Below are 22,566 nucleotides of genomic sequence, written 5' to 3'. Positions count from 1 at the left end.
GTTCTAAGATCCCTTCTAGGTCTAATAGCACCATATTCTAGGTGCTAAAATCCCCTTCTAATTTTGATATTCTATATTCTGTTTTCTAAAGTCCCACTAGGTCTTACATTCTTTGTTCTATGTGCTACAATCCCTTATAGCTCTGACTAGCTCTTATTGGCAGTCAGGAAATCTTGGCCTAATTTACAATTTTGCAATACCGTTTCTCATAGAACAAGGGTGGCCTGGGCCACCTTCTATTTTGACAACTTTTTAAGCAATTTGGGCTTGACCTGTGGTCTATGGCAGACTCGATGTAATCATTAACACTAGATGGCAAAAGCCCAAAATCTGGTGAGAAAGCCCCTGCTCTCCCTTATGATTTTGCCTCTCATGTTCTAGGGGAACTAGCAAGGCTGTTTGTGTAGCCAAAGCTCAGAGAGATGCATAAGGGACTTGGAAATAAAGGTCACATGTTCCCTCAACCCCTGAATTCCACAAGAGCAAGTTAAGAGAATATATATTTGTCTAAAAGCCTTTTTTGTATTTAAGTCTTCCTTTCCTTCAGGCAGGAAGTTATTATATAATTCAATATAAATAACCTACCTCCTTTTCCAGTGGCTGGCTAACTTGGGGGTGACAATCTGGACAATCAGTCATGATGCCAACTCTTACTTCTTTGTGCCTTCAAGGTTTATAACAGGTTTTCTTCACATGCAATCCTTTCGAGTAGTCAGTGCCTGTATTTTTATGCCCATTTTATAGATAAGGAAATATCAAACTCAAGGAGGTAGATGACTTATCCAAGATCACAAAGAAAGTAATTGTCAGAGGTAGACCTTCAGTTGTATGGCTCGTAAAAGGCAAAGTTAGAATTCAGACTTGGGTACTTGGATTCCAGATCCAGTTATTTCCCTTTTAGACCCCTGCTGGTTTTCCTTGACCCTCAGACACTGAGGTGAGACCATTGAAGTTAGAGTCTGGAGGACCTGAGTTCAAATCTTATCCTAGACACTTAATATCTATGTGATCCTAGGCAAGTCTCTTCATCTCTGCCTGCTTCAGTTTACTCAACTGTAAAATGGGGATAGTAAATGCATCCCCTTCATTGGGTTCTTATGAATCTCAAATAAGATATTATGTATAAAGCACTTTGCAAATCTTAAAGTGCTATAGCAATGCTAGATTCTGTTATCATCATCATGAAAGCTGTGAGTTTCTTGTCCAACTGCATATGAGCACCCAAGGTGTGCCTAGAGCAGGAGGTACCACAGCTCCTATGGAGTCAGCCTGTGAATATAACCCAGGTCATGTTTCTCTCTGGATTGGAAAACTAAGATGATCTAGGCCATTAAATAATCACCTAAATAATTAAAAGGGAGAGCATCTGCATATTCTTGGCCTGTCAGTTACTACCTGTGTGACCTTGGGCACATAACCTACCTCTCTGACCCTCAGTTTACTCATCTGTAAAACTGGAATAATACTTTACAGAGTTGTTTTGAAGAAAGAACTTAGCAAACCTTAAACTACTATGTATGTATGTGTGTATGTATGTATGTATGTGTGTATGTATGTATGTATGTATCTATCTATCTATCTATCTATCTATCTATCTATCTATGTTATTATGTTATCCTCTGTTTTTCTAGGCAGGCATATCTCCTAGAATATCCCTTTCAAAAATAGCTGTTGGTTGTGTTAAAACAAATAAGCCAATTGTTGCTCCCACTGGTTTCAGCCTCTGAATGTTTAAGTTAGATGTGGAGGCAAGGTCTCCTTGGTATGGCAAAAAGCTTTGGAGGAGGTGTCAATACAGACAAATAGCCTCCAGGATGATGAGCCCTAGTGTCCAGAATGAGTAGGTTGACAATTCATTGCTGTGATTAATGACATCTGGAGGCCTATTCTGGGTGCCACTTTGTAGGAAAGTTATTGATAAAACCAGAAGATGGTTACTATGGGAGGAATGTCATGGTACATAAAGTTCTATTAATCTACTGTTTCGTAGGGAGAAAAAAAATATGGTAGCTGAATCCAAATGTCTTCAGTGGTGGTACATATGGAAGAAGGATTACATGTGTTCTTTCTCCTTAGACCCAGAAGACCCATATGGGAGTAAATGGGTGGAAATGGCAAGGGAGACCATTTCTGCTTAACATATAGAAAAGCTTTCTAACAATTAGATCTATCTAAAAATAGAATTTGGGGCAGCTAGGTAGTGCAGTGGATAGTGCTGGAACTTGCTGCGTGACCCTAGGCAAGTCACTTAACACTATTTGCCTCAGTTTCCTCATCTTTAAATGAGCTGGAGAAGGAAATGACAAACTGTACCTGTATCTTTGTAAAGAAAATCCCAAATAGGGTCTCAAAGAATTGCACGTGACTGAAAAACAACTAAACACAAAAATAGAATTAGGTACCTTTGGAAGTAGTGGGTGCTCCAGTAATGGAGTCATCTGTCAGGAATGGTATAGTGGAGATTCTTGTTTAGGTTTAGGTTTTGACTACTGCAATATAGGTTTTAGGTCATTGGTTTCAGCTTTAAGACCCTGGATCAAATCTTTCTTTTGACACTTACTGGCTGTGTGGCCATCAGTGGGTAAGACATTTCACCTTTCCAGCCTTAGTTTCTTCATCAGTCAAATGAAGAAAATTTCCTTTGCATACTCTGCCTCATAGAGCTATTGGGAAGAAAGCAATCTGAACTTTAAAGCCATAGAGAAATGGGAGCTGTTGGTTTCCCATCTGTCCCCTCTAAGACTATCTTCCTTCCACACAAATGACTTTCTCTCCCTCATTTTAAGGCCTATCTAGACAATGCTTCAAGGTGTCACATGCACATGCTCCTTTGCATTCAGAAGAGAACCTTGTTCCGTGTCTCCCATGTAACTGATTCATAGTAAATACTTGTTGGGTGTTGACTTGCACACGGTGGATGCTCAATAATGCTTGTTGAATTGAATTGGAGTTAATACAAACTTTTAAGTTGCAGTTGAACCAAAAGGCAATATATTGTCTTGGGAGGAGCACTGAATGAGGAATGAGAGAATCTGGTTTCAAATCTTAACTTTGCCAGCTCATTATTTGTATGACTTGGGTCAAATCATTTCATGTCTCTGGCCCTCAGTTTCTTGATCTATAAAATGGGGAAGACAGACTAGATGATCTCTGTCTTAAAAGTCTTTTCCAGAGCTAGATCATATGATCTCTGTGTTCCCTTCCAACTTTAAGATCCTATGATTTATCTTGGGTGGTTGATTAGATTAGATGACCTTATGATAGAGAGGGTGCTGGAGACCTGCTGTTGATTTGTGGCTCAGACACACACACACACACACACACACACACACTTTGGGAGACTTTTTTCAAAACACAGTCAACCTTTCTGTCCCTCAATGCAATTAGAGAATGAATGAAATCTTGTGGTGGCTTACTTTATCACATCTGTAACAGCTGGTTATGTGGTTCTGCTCTTAATTCCAGGTGGCTCTCTAACAAATGCACACTAACAGGCTCAGGGTCTGAGCAGGAGAGGGAAGTAGCCTGATGCAACCTAGCATCCCTTTCAAAAACAACCCAAAGCACATGTCTCTTTGAAAATAAAATTTTATTAATGTATTTTTTTTAACATCACCTGCACTTCTAAACATGTCCCTTTACCTCTCAGAGAACTATAAAAGAGAACAAAAAGAAGGAAAAAAAATCAGTACAGCCAAACTCACCAACATGTCAGAAAAGAGTGATATTATACAGGTATGTAAGTACATATATACATGTACGTATACATATAAGCATCACATGTATAATACTAAAATGACATGCATAACTATATATGTATACATACACACATATACATATTTTTATATGTATATGTATTTCTGTGGTTCTACTTACTTTGCTTGGCATCAGTTCATTGAAATCTTCCCCTACAGATCTGTATTCATCAAATGCATAGTCGTTATAGCCCACTAATATTCCATTTTAGTCATATACCACCATTTGTTTTAGCCTTTCTCCCATTGATAGGTATCAATTTTGTTTCTAGTTTTTCATAACTTGTGTCTTTTGGATGGTGAGAATAGTGTAGAATTCTCAAAATGGCAAGGCATAATTATAGTTAAAAGGTAGTGGTCCCATAATTTTCAGACTTATCAGTAAGTATTTATTGAGTGTCCACTTCTATGAAGAGATTATAGAGATGAATCTTTCTGGAGTGATTGATGTCAGGACTTTGGTAGATCTGTGATCTCCTTTGTGTTCTTCCTCTGACACAAAGTACAGCTTATTGGTACCTTTCATCCTGTGTGATTATTGTTTTTGGCTTTCCATAAAATTTCCACGGGAAATCTACCTAATCTACTCAACAAAAAGCAGTGTGGTGAATGGATGTCACCAGGAGTTAATGGTCTTCTACTAAATTTGAATATTTCTCTGGTTGCTGTGATATTTCTTAGCTTAATTTGTCTCATTTACTCTCTGAATTGAATTCAGTTCAATCAGTGTTTAATAGGTACTTACTGAGTTCAAGGCCTATACTTGACCCTGGTCAGACCATATCTTGAGCATTGCTTCCTGGAGCATGTGTAGAAGAGTGTCATCAGAATGGTGGAGGACCTGGAGATTATACTATCTGGGGAGGTCAGTAAAAGAAGGACTTGGGTACTGGTGGAAAGGATTTCTTTAGGTATTTGAAGAGCTATCATATATATGAAAGAGATATTAATCTTATACTGCTTGTTCCCATAAGACAGCACTAGAAACTCAACAGTGTAAGAAGTTGTAGAGATGTAGACTGAGGTTTGCAATAAGGAGAAATTTTTTCACAGTCAGAGCTATCCATAGTGAAATGGCTGTCCTTGGGATAGTGTATGTTCTTTACCGAGGTGGTGAAGTATATGGAGCACTGGGCTTTGAGACAGGAAGACCTGGTTCAAATCCAACCTCAGATACTTATTAATTGAGGATAGTGCTTTAGTGAATTCATTATCCCTTCTGTGTGGGCACCCTTTCCACAGATGTAGGTTGCAGATCTGAGTTAAGTAGACAGAGTGCCTGTTTGATAAGACCTGGAGGAAAGAAAAATGGAACTATTCAGAAACAAATGCTGGGAATTTGAATGAATTCTCACAGAATTTCGCTTTCTTCTCGCCTTTTGTGAATCAATCCTCCCATGTTAAACCTTGGGTTTATCTTTACCTCCTCCTTCTCTCTCATCTTGCATGTCTAGTCAAGGGTTCTGTCAACTATTAAATGTTCTCAACATTTCTGTCATCTGTTCCCTTTGCTCTGTTCCTATTACTACCATCCAAATACCATGCTGCTGCTGCTGTTTCTGTTATGATTATTCTCAATAAAGTTCAACTTCTTTGCCTGGCATTCAGAGACTTCCCCAGGCTGACAATGACTTGCTTCTCCAACTTTATTTCATATCTTTCCCCTCAAAACACTGTGCTTCAGCCAAACTCAACAGCTCTGTGCTCCTCATTCTATTATGCTGAACTCAAATGGCGTCTTCCTGAAGAAATCTTTCCCTGATACCTTCAGACATCACGCAGGTATCATTTTTTTAAGCCTCCTAAATGATGTAATGTATATTATGGATTTTCTCTTATCCCTGCTCTGAGTGCAGGGAGCTTGTTTTATCTAAACTGAATCTTCCTTAGCCCTAGCACTGTATACTGTACAATCAGTAACAGTTTGATTAGCATTTATTGAATTGGATTTCATAAGAATTAAAACACCAAAGTAATGTGACTCATTGTATTATTCCTATAATTATTGATTGATTCAACTATTAAGTGACTCATTATTGGTATTCCAAATATTTGTGGTCAAACGAAAGGAATACAGGACCAGGAGTCCTACCTAAGTCTGTTGCTGATTGACTGTGTGAATTTGGGCAAGTCAGTCCCTTCCTCTAGGCTTCAGATTCTTCGTTTATAAAATGAATTGGTTAGATCATTAGATGATCTCTAAGGCCCCTTCTGGGTCTGGCATTCCATGCCTATATTTTAATGTCTCTTCCAGCTCATACATTCTATTTTTTGTGTTCGAAGAAACCTTCCAGCTCTGTTATTTTATGGCCTGTGATTCTCTGGGGCACTTTGGGTCCCTTCATCCCGTGCATGCCAACATGTGCAGAGGACTGTTAATAGCTGGGCCCATCCCTACACACTGTAGTAATCCAGGGAGGAAGGCTGTTTATATGCTCCCAGCTGAAGTTTATTGAAAGACTGGTTTTCATTAAATTCTGGCATCCTCCAATTTGTTGCTTGTGGTTAGCAATTGACAATGCAGCTAGGCACACATTAACCTTTAGCTGATCATGACTCTTACCTTTATCCCAAATGACATCCTGCAGTTTGCTTTGAAATCATAAAAAACTGAAGGACCTAGAGAAAAGAAGGAGAGGGGAGCCCCTTGGGTCACATAAATGGAAGGAGAATTAACTAATTACATACATTTTAAAATTTTCTTATTCATTCATTCATTAATTCAGGAAGCATTCATTTAATAGCCTCTATGTGCCATGAACTCTTCTAGGCAGTAGGGTTGCAAAGACAAAACAAGACAATTTCTGTCCTCAAGGAACTTACATTCTATTGAAATTTTCAGTAGCTAATTTAAGAGTTTCACTTAACTCGATCTTTGTCAGAGTTCATTTTCAGATTATGGCAGAAAAAGAGAAGGAGGGAAAGAGGATGTTATGCTAATGATTTATTTAATGCTTTGGCATTGATATTCATTAGGGTTATTGGTCTGTAGTTTTCTCTCTCTGTGTTGTCTCTTTCTGGTTTAGGTATTTAGACCATATTTGTGTCATAGAATTAGTGTAGTAGGACCCCTTTCATTCCTATTTTTGCAAATAATTTATGTGACACTGGAATTAATTATTTGAATATTTGATAGAATTCATTTGTAAATCTATTTAGCACTATGGTTTTTTTCCATTTGGAACTCATTTATGGCTTGTTCAATTTCTTTTTATGAAATTAGTTTATTTAAATTGTCTATTTCTTATTCTGTTAACTTAAGTGTCTTATACTTTTATAAATATTTGTCCATTTCATCTTATTTATCAATTTTATTGACTCATAGCTGGACAAAATAGTTTCTGATAATTTCCTTTGTTTCCTCTTCAATTGTTATCAATATTCCTTTTTATTTTTCATAGTCACAATTTGAATTTCTCTTTGCTCTTTTAAAAATCACATTAAATAACTTTTTATTAGTTTTTTTTAAAAAGCTTCTAGTTTTACCAATTCCATTTTTGTTTTTAATTTTGTTAGTGTCTTCTTTGATTTTCAGAATTCTAATTTAATATTTGCTTGGGTTTTTTGATTAGTTGCTTTTCTAGTTGTTGTTTTTAGTTCCATGCCAATTCATTGACCTGCTCCTTCTCTTTTAATCATGAAAGCATTTGGAGATATACATTTTCCTACAAAGACAACATTATGGAAGGAAATAGTAACAGATTGGAACTCAGGTGAGGGTTGTCTTCTTGACCAAACTGGCACCTTTTGATTCTTCCACAAGTCTGTAGTTCCTGGTCTTAGGGGGTATATGCATTAGCTTGCTTGAGGTACAAATGCTGGATGCTCCTGAGCTCCCTGCTATAGCAATGCACATCTTAAAAACGTTCCAATGACTTCATTGAGATCCACAGGGTTGAACAGAATCTGATTTCACAGCTTTAAGGGATGCTTGCTTACTCTTCCAGCACACAGGGTGTATGCACTCGGTTATTACCAGAGGTGTGACCTTGTACCTTCACACACCAGCAGTGAACATCCACCTGCCCTCAACCAAAATAATGACACAAGGGCTGAAGAACCAGGATCCTATACAGACCATATTGCTTTTATACCTCCCAACTTCTTCTGGTCTTTCTCAAATGCCCCATGCCCTCACCTCATTAACTGTCACCTAATGCTTCTCTCACACAAGGTAACACGCTGCACCCACTCAACACCTCAAAAATTATGCCTGGTTTCTGTATCTGCCAAACTGCTTATACACCAGCCCCTTTCCTACTCTCTGATACCCTGATGTAACCCTGTGGGGTACAATGCATTGAATTACCTCACATCATCCACTTCCTACATGGAAGAGGGTGGTGAAAGGAGGCCTAGATTGCATGGCCTGGAATGACTAACCCCAGTGCTTACTCTCTATTGCATAATTCTCTAGTACTCCTAGACTCTTCATGTGGTGGTGAGGCATCTTAGAGAAGAATCTTTTATGAGGCTCTGCCATGTCCCACCCATCTGGGCCTCATTTTTCTCCTCTGTAAAATGCAGGGGTGGGGAGGGGGGTGGAGGGGGGTGAAGGGGGCACAGGGTTGGCTTTGATGATTTTTAAAGCCCCTTCCTATCCTCAATCTCTGAGGCTATATAGATGTTAAGGTGGAAAGAGTTTCATTGTTTTATTCAGTTCTCTGTCTCCTTGCTGCTGGATCTGGAGCAGCAGAAGAAGGATGGTCTTAGTGGGAGAAATGGAGGAGGCATACTTCCTGTTGTGTGTTCCTTGATCTATTTTCTCATCATTTATTAGTGGTTCTCCTCCTGCTCCCCATTACTTTATTTTTGCTTTATGAATATTTTTTATTTACTTACCTATATACCTTCTGTATCTTTCCAGTGGACTATAAACTTCTTGAGGAAGTCAAATGTTTTGTTTCTCTCTTTGTTATCCCAGCATCTTGTACAGTGCCTTGTGAACTGTTATTTAGTAATTTTCAGTTGTGTCTGACTCTTCATGAGGTTTTCTTGGGAAAGATACTAGTGTGGCTTGCCATTTCCTTCTTCAGCTCATTTTACAGATGAGGAAACTGAGGCAAACAAAGTTAAGTGACTTGCCTAGGGTCACAAAGGTAGTTAGTGTCTGAGGTCAGATTTGAGCTCATGAAGATGAGTCTTCCTGACTCTAAGCTCAGCACTCTATCCACTGTGCTACTTTGCCTGTAGATGATAGTAAATTCTTAATTAATGCTTGTTGCATTGAAAAACCAGCCTTGGTATTTTAGAATTGCTCAGTTATCTGTAAACTTCCAATCTTGGCTTGTATTTGGAATCCTCATGGCCCAGGTATTGCTTTCATTATGTATATAGCCCTCAGGTTTATGACCTGTTCCAGTCCCTTGCGTTGTGTTTATTTTAGGTAAATAGAAACATCCACATTAACATGCTTCATTAATGTCCTCTTCCTGAGTCAACACCTCTGCCAGGAATGACCACAGTAACTGGGAAAGGCCTCCTGCAAAAGGTGGCATTTGGGTTGAATCTTGAAGGAAATGAGAGCTAGGTGGTGGAGGTGAGCAAAGAGAATTCTAGGTATGGTGGACAGCTGGAGAAAATGAGTCAAGTCAAGAGCTGGAGAGTCCTGTGCAAGGAACCACACAAGCTTTGGCACTGAGTATATTCCAAATGCCGTGGAAGTCCACGTTCTGTGGCACATGGGTATTTATTTCTGTTATGATTTATGTCCCCTCCATTTAAGTTCTTCTCTGATGTCTCCTTAGGATATGGAGGTTAACTCTGGGTGTTCTAAGGCCTGGTCAATGAAGCACAGGTTTTGGCAGGTCCTACCAAACTGAAAAAGCCTAACAGCAGACTGTATATCTGCAACCTGGACTAGCCTAGCTACATTCAGGGAGTCTCATTGCTAGAAGTGTGGCCATTGTAATACAAATGTTTTCTGGTTGTGGCCAGAACTGTTTTATAGAGAAATATGGAGAGTCTGAAGTCTTTGGTAGTAGAAAGAATAGGGAAATTGCTTTTGTTTTTGTATCCTTGGCATTTAGTGTGGCTCTCTATCATATTTTAGGCATTTAATTGCTTATTGATTGACTGATTGATGAAATCATGGCTCCTTGAAGTATAGATAAGTCCTTTGTAAGCCTGTTAGAATGTTGTGACCAGCTAGGGCCTGGTAGCTGTAGGACAAGTGTGGCCCAGTGGGGCCAGGAAGGAAGGCTAGTCCCAGGTAAGGACTGCAGATCAGATAGGTGGTAGTTGAGGTCTAGTGAACTAGGTAGAGAGGACTAGTGAACATTCCAGGTCAGGCAAACAATAGCTATAAAGCTTATGAAGGGAATGTGCTAAGGGTTTGTCTGTGATAGAGGCTGGAAACAATATTTGACTGACTCTAGATGAAATTGTGTAGAATGACCCTTGAGGGCCAGAAATCTTTCATTTTTATCTTTGTACCCCCAGTTTCATAGAGTAACTCCTGGAATACTATAGGGGCTTAGTAAATGTTTGTTGAATTGAACTAAGTTGAAGTAATACTCTGAATTGAATTGGAGCCAAATAACTTTTTCCTCTGGGAGCCCTCTATACTCTTGGCCCCCTCACCCTTCAAAATCATAGAATCATATAGAATTGGAGGTGACCTCAGAGTGTACCTAAACCAATCCATCCTTGAGCAGTAATGGCCTCAGAAACATCTCTGAAGACCTCAAGTCTACAAGTCTACTATTTCTCAAAGCATTCTGTTATAATTTTGGACAGTTCCCATTGTTAAGAAGTTTTTTCTTATATTTTTTCCTATCTAATTTTAAAATATATATAAGGGGCAGGTTGGTGGTGGCAATGGGTAAAGCACCAGGCCTGGTGCCAGGAAGATCTGATTTCATATCTAGCCTCAGGTACTTTCTAGTTGTGTGACCCTGGGCAGTCACTTAACTTCTGTCTCAATTTCCTCAACTGTAGAATGAGGATAATATAATAGCACCTATCTTCCAAAGTTGCTGTATCAAATGATATAATAATGGTAAAGTGCTTAAAATAAAAAAATGCCTGGCACATAGCAAGCATTATATAAATGTTATTATTACATAATTTGCCTGAATAACTTTTACTAGTTGCTCCTAATTCTGCTCTCTGGGATTAAATAGAAAACTAATCCTTTCTCACAATAGTCTTACATCAAATATGAATGACTCCACCTTGAGGCACCCTCACTGATTGGTGAGTGCCTGTATAGTAGCTACATTTCTTGGGGTGCCATGAAATTCACATCACTCCTGGCTCAACTCACTCTCTGGTCTGTTCCAAACCTCTCCATCAGCTTTCTTATCCTGTGGGTATCCCGGATTTCCAGGTCGCCTTTATGTTTGGTTTTCCTCAGTGATAATGTAAATTTCTTGAAGGCAGGTGCTGCCTTGTAATGGCATTTGTATACTTAGTACTTAGAACAGTGCTTGGCACAGAGTAAGATCTTAATAAAATGCTTTATCCATTCAGCCTTTCAAATTCTTGAAGGTAGCTGTTATGTACCTCCTAAGTTTTCCTTTTTTCAGGCTAAATATCTCCATCCATTTTAACTGATACTCAGAAGGTCCGGTTTCTAGTGTCTTCATCCTTCCATCTTGTGAATGCCCTTCTTAATATGTGGAGCCCAGAAATGGACAAATTTCTCTAGCTGTGGTCTAAACAGACAGGACAGTAAAATAAACACATCTTCTGGGCACCTTCTTTTTTTCCTTTGGATGTAGTCAAAGATCACAATTACTTTTTTGTCCATTATGGCACATCATTAACTCATATTGACTTTGTGGTCCATTAAGAACTTCAGATCTTTTTTCATTGTGAAATGTACTGCATTTTATAGACACTAAATTGTTTGTTGATCTGAATTCCAGTGGCATCTTCTTGTACTCTGTATTCAGACAGATTCTCATGTTGTTCTTTACTGAACTCATTCCCTTTAGAATAGATCTCAGTTCAGTTACCTGCTCTCCATGTGAGATTGAGCAAACACCTTGGCCTCAGTTTCTTCCTCTATAAAATGAGAGAACTGGATAAGATGATGATAAGCTCTAGATTCTGTCAAGTGATACTAAATGATCTTCCTCAGCTTTGGAACTACGTATATATGTTTTAATCCTTTCACCAACAATGGTTATCCAGAGAAGGGTCAGAGAGACTCTACACCAGGGGTGGAGAACCTGTAACCTCTAGGTCACATGTAGCCCTCTAGGTCCTCAAGTGTGGCTCTTTGACTGAATCTAAACTTCGCAGAACAAATCCCCTTAATAAAAGGATTTGTTCTGTAAAGCTTGGACTCAGTCAAAAGGCTGCACCCGGGGACCCAGAAGACCACAAATGACCTTGAGGCCGCAGATTCACCACCCCTGCTCTACAATGTCTCTCTTCTTTTTCCTCCCTTCCCATTCTTCATCCTCTTCCCTCAATCTAAAAATAATGCTAAAATTTCACTGAGAAACATTACACCAGTAGACCCTCCTTCTGGGTTTTACTCTTCCATTTAACTTTTAAGCCCTGCAAATGATTAGGGAATTAAAGTTACAAGGGCCTGGGGCAGGGGTGGAGGAGATGGTTAAAGGGGGGAAGGGGTAGTAGATTGAAGAGTGGAAGCCATTCAGGGAAGTAGAGAAGAGAAGAGCTGAGAAGGTCTGATTTAAGTGAGACCATCCAGTGTGGAAAGAATTAGTGATTACCCCTCTGTTTTTAACTAGGGATTCAGACATCTGGGAGTGATTTCAGTAATGTGTTACTTTTCAGGTCTGGAATATCCACATAGAGTGTATAAGATTTTTCTCAATGAACTTCAAAACTCAATAAACCCCCATGATTGCATGTTCTGAGATGTCATATAGTTTTAGCTAGAAGGGATTTTAGGGTGCACTAGATTGAAAGACAGAGGACCTGGATCTGAACTGTGAGCTGCCTCTTAATAATCATATGATCTTGGACAAATCACTTTCTCTCTATGGGCCTCAGTTTCCCCAAGTTAGATCAAGAAGCATTTATGATAATATGCCAGGCACTGTGCTAAGCTCCGGGGATACCAAGAAAGGCAAAAGCAGTTTCATCACTGGAAAAACAAAGAAGTGAAACTGGTTTCCGAAGTAATTTCTAGCTATAAAAGTCTATCCAACGCTCCCTGAGAAATCCCTCTTATAGAAGAGGTGCATCACTGACCAGCTTCACTTTACCCAAGAGGAAGCTGGAGCTCAGAGAAGAGGAAGGGACTTGCTCATGGACACACAGCTAATTAGTGTCCAGACTCAAAGCTCCAGACTCCTGGTCTTTCCTGTCTTGGGTGCTGTCTCTCCTGAATTCAGGAATTTACTGGAGTCAGCTTGAGTGGCTTGTTAAATTTTCAGTGTGAGCACTTACAATTAGTAAATGTTACCAACTGGAGCTTGATTTATTTTTTTTTATCATCTAGACTTAAGAAAGTGTTAATAATGTAGATTAACCATAAAAGTGTGTTACAGGTATTTTGCTAGTTATTACTTTACCAGTACACCCTGCCTGTAGCCTAGGTTGAATGCCAGCAGTCAATAGAGAATGATAGATAGATAGATAGTGTGGTGTAATGGAAAGAACTATGGGGTTGAAGTAAAGGAGACTGGGGTTGGATTCGTAGCTTTGCTAACAACTTATCACATGACCTGGAACCAATAACTTCTTTTTGGGCTTCAGTTTCTGAACCTAGTTGTGAGGGCTATACTCTATGATCTTTCAAATCCCTTTAAACTCCACATTGTATAGTTCTGTGTTTCTATAGAAAGACTTTGCAATCTCAGGCACGATCCGAGATCACTTGGTTGGACATTTTAAAATGAAATCAATGCATCCAGTTTTCACTCCAGAATCTTCCTGTGTCTTCTTTCACCTCTTTGTTTTTCCAATGAGGAAACTGGTTTTGCCTTTCTTGGTATCACCAGAGTTTAGCACAGTGCCTGGCATATTATCATAAACGCTTCTTGACCTAACTTTAAGGGAGACCCTTTTCTCATCATTGCAAATAGAGATTACTTCATTCTTTGTGCCTGTATCCCCAGGCCTTAGAATATTGACTGGCACATAATAGAGACTTAATACATATTTGTCTATTGATCAATAATAAGAAACAAACATATTTGTTGTCAGTCAGCACCATCATCTCCATACTTCCTGGCAGTGGTGGAACAGGTAGTCTATGGAATGGAAAGAACATTGGATCTGAAGTCAAAAGACAAGGGTTTAAAACTTGGCTCTTACACTTCCTAGCTGTGCAACCTCAGGGAAATCGCTGCCCCTCTCTGAGTCTCTCAGTTTTCTTTTCTGTAATATGTGAGTGAGAATCCTTGGAATATTCTTACCCCGCAAACTATAGTGAATGAAGGAAGTAGCTCGTGAATGACTGAAAAGTGCTATGGAAAGGTGAACTATTAATATCATAGTACTTCCATGGATCAACATAAACTCCCTTCCCAAAGTCTAGACCCTGGTCCCTCTGTTCAGTATGCAAACTGTTCATCTGTTAGCTCTTTTTCTTGCTACATTGGGGAGGAGGCATAACAAGTTGAGTTGCAGACATTTGTATGTATAAAACAAACATGTAAGCTTTTATCATTATTAGTATTATTATCAGAGGTAATACAGAGTCTTATGGCCTAGCACAGTGCCTGGAATAGAATAGATAATTGTTAATAATAGCCAGCATTTGTAGAGAACTTTTAGGTTTGCAAAGCACTTTCCCGATATTATCTCATTTGATCCTTAAAACAATCCTGGAAGGTAGGACTATCATTTTCTCCATTTGACAGATGGGGGAACAGAGGCACAGAGTTTTTAAAAAAAATTTGACTTGCACAATCCAGGACCTTCTAATAGAGAGCAAGCTCCAAGGTCAAGACGACTTGGCCTGACGTTTTTTTTCCTCTGATATCTGTTTGCATTGTAACCCTGGGCAAGTGACTTAATCTCTCAATGCTCCAGGCAACTCTATAACTAAGACTATTAATTGATTATCCGAATTGGAAAGGGGAATTTATCCACCAAGAATTCCCTATGCCAGTGAAATCATAGGTTTAGAAAAAATGTGTGTGTGTATAATTATTGCAACTGTCCTTACAGAGACAAAATGCAAAACAGAACATGGTAAATGCTTAAATATTTGTTGAATGAATGATTTATGTGTGTTTCTATATATCAGAGGGACATGTAAACAAAAAGGATTTGTTTGGATTAGATTAAAACGGACTGTGACAAGTACAGATAGAGAAAATGATACATTTATGTATAAGACACATGGTAAAGAATTATCTTTTTTTTTTTTTTTTTAGTCAGGTTTAATCAGGACACAGGAAAATGAGTTCCTCATTTCTCCATTGCCAGTACTGCTAGCCCAGGAACACAACTATACCTCCCCCACAGGCCACCATCCTCATGTACTGTACAAAAGAACAGCAGAGGAGAAAATCCAGCGCTATCAGTTCCCGGGATCCAGTGTGTCTTTGCCTGCTCATCCCCAAAGTCCCAGCCCCCAGGAGGCTCCAAGCCTGGAGAAGCCTTCTCAGCATCGAAGGCTGCAAAAGCAGCATTTTTGTGGAAGGCGCAAGAAATGTATGTAAGGAAACATTCTCTTGTTCTCGTTTTAAATGTGGACCCTGTGCAGACGTGTCTGTGTTTGCTTAAGGGCAGACAGCAGTGCTGACATGGCTGGGAGTGGGGCTGCTTGTTTAAAATGGGGCTAATCCCACTCCAGGGAATCCATTAGAAATTGGGAGGGAAATATAACCAATACAACTGTATAACAAATATTTATCAAGTATCTACTGTGTAAAAAGGACTGGGCCATGCCTGAGGCAGATAGAAAGTTTAGATAAAACCAATCCACAGTCCTTGTATTAATGAAGCTCATGATCTAGTAAGAGAATAAGATAAAAATGCAGATTTGATAATATAAAATGTTATATAATTAGCCTCATTAGAGAAATTTAAAGCAAAGTGCTTTCAGTGCTCCGAGGGAAGGCCATTACTGAAGGTGAAGACTTAAGGCCAAAAGTACAAACCTGGACCTCTTGGGCAATATCTGGGTGATTATTTATTTATTGAGTTTTACTTGGGAACAAATATGACCTTGGACAAGTTCTTTCTCCTCTGTGCCTCAGTTTCCCAATTTGTAAAATGAGTGTATTAGACAAAATTATGAGAAAACTTAGTGGAACCACATTCGTTATCTTTAAATATTTGAAGTGCTGGCAATCAACCAATAAATGCCTACTGTGTGCCAGGCACTGTGCTAAGTACTGGAGAATACAAAAAGAGGCAAAAGACAGCACCTTTTTTTTTTTTTTTTAGTTTATTTATTTTTAGTTTTCAACATTCACTTCCATAAGTTTTAAATTTTCTCCCTCTCCCTCCCTTCTCCCTCCCTAAGACTGCATGCAATCTGATATAGACTCTACTTATACAATCCTATTCAACATATTTTCACATTAGTCATGTTGTATAGAAGAATTAGAATGAATGGGAGGAATCATGAAAAAGAAAAACAACACAAAACAAATGAACGAAGAAAGAAAATAGTCTGCTTTGCTCTGCATGCAGATTCCATAGTTCTTTCTCTGGATATGGATGGCATTTTCCATCATGAGTCCTTTGGAATTGTTTTAGATCCTTGCATGACAGCACATTCTTTAAAAGAACATATAGTCTAATGGAGGAGACAAGAAGCAAAGAGATACATACAGATGTAGGATTAAAAGGAAATAATTAAAAGAGAGAGAAGCCACCAGAATTAAGAGGGACTGGGAAAAGATTCCTGTAAAACATGAGACTTTAGTTGGGATTTAAAGGAAGCCAGGAGGTGGAGTTAAGGAGGGAGAACATTTCAGGCATGGGGGAAAGGAAGAGAAAATTCCTAAGGCTAAGAGATGGGTACTCTTGTTTGTGCAACAGCCAGGAGGCCAATGTCATTGGACTGAGGAGTACCTGGCAGGGTACTTATTCCATCATGGGAGGTGGAATAAGATTGAAAGATAAGAGGGGGCTCGGTTATGAAGGGCTTTGAATGCCAAAGAGATTTTACATTTACAATAATAGCCAATTTATGAAGTATCTACTGTGCAGGGTCTTGTGCTGGTGGCTGAGGGAGATACATAATTCAGATAAAACATGACCTCCAACCTTAGGGAGCTTATAGTCTACTGTTGGAATACAACACAAATTCAAATAACTCTAGTTTACATTGTATGATAAGGATCATCATAGTTGTACAAGACAAAGTTGAAATCAGACGAGCCAAGCTGTTCCCAGTCACTGGAATGAGAAAAGTCTTTCTAAAGGAGATTATGTTTGAGTTGGGTTTTAATGAATGAGAGGTAATTAAACAGGAGAAAAATGGGGCAGGGGAGAGTATCCTAGGCATTAAGAACAATATGGGTACAGGCATGGGGGCCTTATAATGATCATGGGTTTAGTTTGCCTGGAGCTTAGAGATCAAGGAGGGGTATAATATGAGATAAAGCTATGTTATGCAGTGTCAGGTTGTGGAAGAACTTGAATGCCAGGCAAAGGAGTTTGAATTTTATTCTGTAGGTAGTAGAGAGCAAAAGAAGATTTTTGAGCAAAAGAATGACATGACCAAATCTATATATAAGAAAGAGTATTCTTTTTGAAAGACAGATTGGAGAAGAGAAAAGTGAGAAATCATGTAAGGGGCTATTGCAGTAGTCTAGGCAGATATGGAGGGGACAGCTGGAAAAAGATCCTGTAGAAATGGAATTGACTGGACCTAGCAGATGTTTGTGTAGGAGAATCAAGGAAGAAGGGAGTCAGGATTAATGCCAAAGTACTGAACATGGGAGATTGGATGGTGCTTGTTGGTACTATGCACAGAAAGAGTGAAGTTAAGAAGGAAGAGCAGGTTTAGAGGTAAAGATAGCTTGCTTTTGGACATGCTGAATTTGAGGTGTTTGAAGGAAATCTGGTTGGAGATAGCCTATTGGCCACTGTAGATATGGTTCTGTAGCTCAGAAGGGGTGCAGGCCAGAGACAGAGATTTAGGAATTATCTGCAGGGAGGTGGGGGGGGGGGCTGTCATAGGATAAGCTATCTTAAGCTGGAAGTGACTTCAGAAGCCACCAGATCTAACCCCCTCTTTTTACATATGAAGAAACTAAGACTCAGGGTGGTTAGAGACTTGCTCAAGGTCACATTGGGGGAAGCATCAGAGGCAGATTCTGAACCCAATTCCTCTAATTCCTGAGTCCCCTCTCTTTGCATCCTACAATACTGCCTTATTGACATTGCAACTGAGACAGGAATAGTAAATAAGATCACCAAGGGAGAGTGTCAAGAAAAAAGAGGATCAAGAACAGATCTTTGGGGGATACTAGTTCTTAACCTGGGGTTCACGAACTTGGTTTAAAAATATTTTTTTTGATAATGGTATTTCAGTATAATTAGTTTCTTTTGTAATCCTATATTTTACTTCATGCATTTAAAAACCTGATTTTTGACTTATTCTGCTATCTCAAGTTGTTTCCATTGTCTTTTTTTTTTTCTTTCTGGAGTAGGAATCATTTTTGTAGCTGCCATTCAGCAGCATATGGTGACGGTCATCAGGTTTGAGTCTTCCTGCAGCAGTCCCTCTGTCCTTTGGAGATGTGCTCCCTCCAGACCCTCTGACAAAGTAGCTTTGTCTCTTTACAGATGCCCCCAAGCCCCCCACAGATGATACCTATGTAAGGGTGGATGAATACATCAGCACTGGACGGCTTAGAAGGTCTGCTGGGAAATCCCAGCGAGGCCTCAATGTGGAGACTCTTGTTGTGGCTGATAAGAAAATGGTGGAAAAACATGGCAAAGAAAATGTGACCACATACATCCTAACTGTAATGAATATGGTAAGTCCCAGCCCCCATACTTTCAGTCTCTAGTTTCTTAGTGATGCAGTGGATCAAACATTGAGCCTGGAATCAGGAAGATAGGAGTTCAAATATAGTCTCAGACACTTCCTAGTTGTATAACTCCGGGGCAAGTCACTTGACTGCTGTCTGCTTCAGTTTCCACAACTGTAAAATAGGGATAATAATAGCACCTACCTCCCCAAGTCATTGTGAGCATCAAATGAGATATTTATAAAGTGCTTAGGACAGTGCCTTGTACATTTTTGTTGTTTGTTTGTCCTTTGCTCTGGAAGAATAGATACTTAATCAATGCTTGTTTTCTCCTTCTCTCCTTCTTACCTCCTTCCCTCTTCTTCTAACTCTTTCCTTTCTTTCCCTTCCCTCCATTTTCTGCCCTCTTTCCCTAGCTCTTCCCTCCCTCCTTCCCTCCTTCTCATCTTTCCTTCCTTCCTTCCTTCCTTCCTTCCTTCCTTCCTTCCTTCCTTCCTTCCTTCCTTCCTTCCTTCCTTCCTTCCTTCTTCCCTCTAAGGAGGAGTTTGAACTTTTGCAGAAGATTAATAAGCGTAAGATTTTAGAAAATGTATCTTCATAGAACTATATTTACCAAAAAATATTGTAAATCCATAGTCTCATTGGTGTAGGTGCTTGCTACGTTAATCAGTAAATGAATCAAAAAGCATTTATATAGTGCCTACTATGTGTCAGGCACTATGGAGTCCTTAGGTCACAAACACAACAAAACAAACTCTATTCTCAAGGAGCTTACAGCTCATCTATTTGAATGCAGATCAGAGCAGCCCCATGCTTTTTGATTCTATATCTTTCTGTAATTCCTCAATATATCATGAACCCTGGATGCTGGAGGCTTTTCTTTGGTTTTTCAAACATGGTAGGATACCTGTGTAGCACCTGAACTGTCCATTAGTTATTTCTCATTCTTGCTTCATGACTGGTCTATGTCCCATGTCCCTTCCTAGTCTTAGGTGATGAAGATATAGGTGCCATTGAAGAAAAACAATGTTAATATTGTGCTCTGGTTTTAAGCACACATCTGCCAGAGAATATCAGCTAATTTAACATTAACCAAATATCCAAATCATTTCTGGCTTAGAGAGAAAAATATCCAAACTGACCCAGTTCTTCCATTTCCTCCAGTAGTCAATGCAAATTTATTAAGATTTTAATAATTTCTATTCATTTGATTAATTAATTAATTTATTAATTTATTTATTTGATATTATTAGCTTATTTATTTATTATCATTTATTTATTTATTTAATATCATTTAATTATTTTATTTATTTAATAATTTTAATTTATTATTATGTGTCAGGCACTGGGAATGTTAATTTAAAAAAAAAAGGAGACAGGTCCTGTTCTCAAGAGCTAATAGTCTAATGGAAGAAGACAACACACAAAAGCTGACAAGGGAAGGCAGGAAGGGGAAGAGTAGCCCATGCCAGGGAGTGGTGAAGTTAGGGAAGTCCCAAAGTAGCACAGTCAGCTGAGAAGTGAGGTGTGTGAGCCAGCTCCCTTCTTCAGTGCAGCTTTTGGAGTTTATGGCTCCTCCTTCCAGTCAGAGGGACAGAAAGCAATGATCCCAAGGCTGAGGAGATCTTGCAGGATACTGAAGTTTTTTCCCAAGTAATGAGCTCCCTTGGGCATGCTCAATAAGTCAGAGAAGTTCTGTAAGCAGAATCCCTTAATTTCTCTGGACCTGTTTTACCACCTTGCCCAATAAATGGTTGTTCAACAGGAATGAAGGAGATTCCTGTTCAGACTGGGCTAGATACCCTCTGTGGACAGTCCAATTCTGACCTTTTATGACTGTTTTAATAGAGGTGCAAACTTCTGAGCTGTGCTTTCAAGGCCTTCCATAATCTAGCTTTAATCTACCTTCTCAGATTTTTTTCCTTCTATTTCCCGTCATGTATTTTACAGTCCAGCCAAATATACCCATTTGATATTTGCTATTCTTATTCTACCTTGTCCCATATCTGTATTTCACTTACAATGCACCTTCACCCTGCCCTTAACTCTGAATGGCCTCAACCCCCATCTCCACCTGATGAAAGACTTTCTTTGCTTCAAGGCTTAACTCAGGTGCTAATTCTTTCCTGAACTCTAGCTCAAAATCATTATAGCCATCTAGGTGGCACAGTAGATAGAGAACTGAACCTGGAGTCAGAAAGACCTAAGTTCAAATCTTGCTTCAGATATTTACTGTGTGACCCTGGGCAAGTCACTTAATCTCTGTCTGCTGCAGTTTTTCCATCCACAAAGTCAAGATAATAATAGCACCTATCTCCTAGGGTTGTAGTGAATATAAAATATAATTATAGCACTCTAAAGTGCTATGTAAATTCTAGCTGTTTTTATTTGTGCATATGTATTAACTCCCTACTAAACTCTAAGATACTTGATGGAAAGAATTGTGTTTTATTCATCTATCTGTCCAACTATGCATCCTTCCATCCAACCATCCATCCATCCATCCATCCATCCATCCATCCATCCATTTATCTATCTCCATTTCTATATATCCCTCATTCTTTAACGTACTTTATCAGTATTGAGTGCTTAATCAATGTTAAGTAAGTAAATTAATCCAACAAATATTTTGAATTCTGATTTTCAGCATTAAAATTTATTCTCATTATAATTTGATATAAAGTAGGTGATTTTTTTCTTTTCTCTTTTGGGAAAAGTTAGTGTTTTCTTACTGGATTTTGGTTTTTTCTCATTATTCAATCAGGTTTCCAGTCTTTTTAAAGATGGGACCATTGGAAGTGACATAAACATTGTTGTGGTGAGCCTCCTTCTCTTGGAACAAGAACCTGTAAGTGGTGGGATTCAACTTTATCTCATTCTGCTAGATTGTAGGATCCCTGAGGTAGAGACCATGTCATACATTTCTGTGTTCTCATCTGCTCTCCATAGACTAGTATTCTGCCATCTCTCTGTCTCCCTCTCTCTCTCTCTCTCTCAGACACACACATACACACACACACACACACACACACACACACACACACACACACACACACACACACACACACACACACACCCTATTCCCATCCCAGAGTCCTAATTCAATTCTTAAATAGAATATAGCACAATTTGATGGCAGGATGAATACATAGCCTTTTGAACAATTCTCCATTGCATGAGGGTCCCATGACTGTTAACACAGACATTCTCATGAACTAGGGAAGATGCTTACTGTTACTAAGTAGTAATACTTGATTTTTCGTTCTTGAAGAAGACAATGACATCAGGGAGGTGATGCCATGACATGCAAGTGAATTGAGTTTAAGTGAGGGAGGGCTGTGCAAAGTCACCAGCCTCACTTTCTTCTCTGGAGTGATCTGGATCTGGTAAAAAACATAGATATTAGGACAACTGGAGATGGACCCCAAGCAGTAGAAGTAGGTGCTTACTAAATGGTTGTTTGATGAAAATAACTAAGAGACTAAGTTTGCTGAGTATTTACTGTTTGCCCAGAATTGCTCTAGGTGCCATACGCTCGCACAGCCATGTAGATGGAAAACTTGACTTGTAGGAGCAGAAAGGCATCTGCTATTGCCAGTACCACTAAGGAGGGCACTACCTTGTCCTATTACTTACAGGCTGAGTTTGGGAAGTTAATAAAAGCAAGGAGAATCCAAGTATCTGAGAAATTCTTCCCTAAATTGATCCTTATACTTTGGCTATGCATCTGACTTGGTTGTCAGGAGGGTAAGAGAGTCAAGTGGAAACCTTCTTGTGGTAGAGCATTGTGGATCTTAGGAGTCAGGTCATCTGAATGACTTTTCCTGTGTATCTGCTTGTGTTTCTTTGTGTTATATACATTACAAGAAAAATGTTATATTCATCAGGCTGTGCTTTAAGCAGCCAGAGTATACCAAAAACCTGGGGAGTTGTGGTTTTGA

The 22,566-nt window shown here is 39.1% G+C and overlaps 1 protein-coding gene across 2 annotated transcripts in view; it reads left to right on the top strand.

Annotated features, from left to right (window-relative positions):
• Nucleotides 1–22,566, top strand: part of ADAMTS18 (ADAM metallopeptidase with thrombospondin type 1 motif 18) — a 203,419-nt gene that overhangs the window by 45,182 nt on the left and 135,671 nt on the right. Inside the window, exons 4-6 of one of the 2 annotated variants that reach the window (XM_072635876.1) lie at nt 15,065–15,344; nt 18,438–18,631; nt 21,390–21,473. In XM_072635876.1, the coding sequence (XP_072491977.1) occupies nt 15,065–15,344; nt 18,438–18,631; nt 21,390–21,473 (558 nt within the window). Of the gene's footprint in view, nt 1–15,064; nt 15,349–18,437; nt 18,632–21,389; nt 21,474–22,566 lie in introns of those variants that run through there. The other variant, XM_072635877.1, reaches the window with a different exon arrangement.

Source organism: Notamacropus eugenii, chromosome 1 (assembly GCF_028372415.1).
Source record: "Notamacropus eugenii isolate mMacEug1 chromosome 1, mMacEug1.pri_v2, whole genome shotgun sequence".
Lineage (NCBI taxonomy): Eukaryota > Metazoa > Chordata > Mammalia > Diprotodontia > Macropodidae > Notamacropus > Notamacropus eugenii.
Note: the sequence above shows the minus strand (reverse complement) of the source record. Positions and strands in the feature narration are given on the sequence as shown.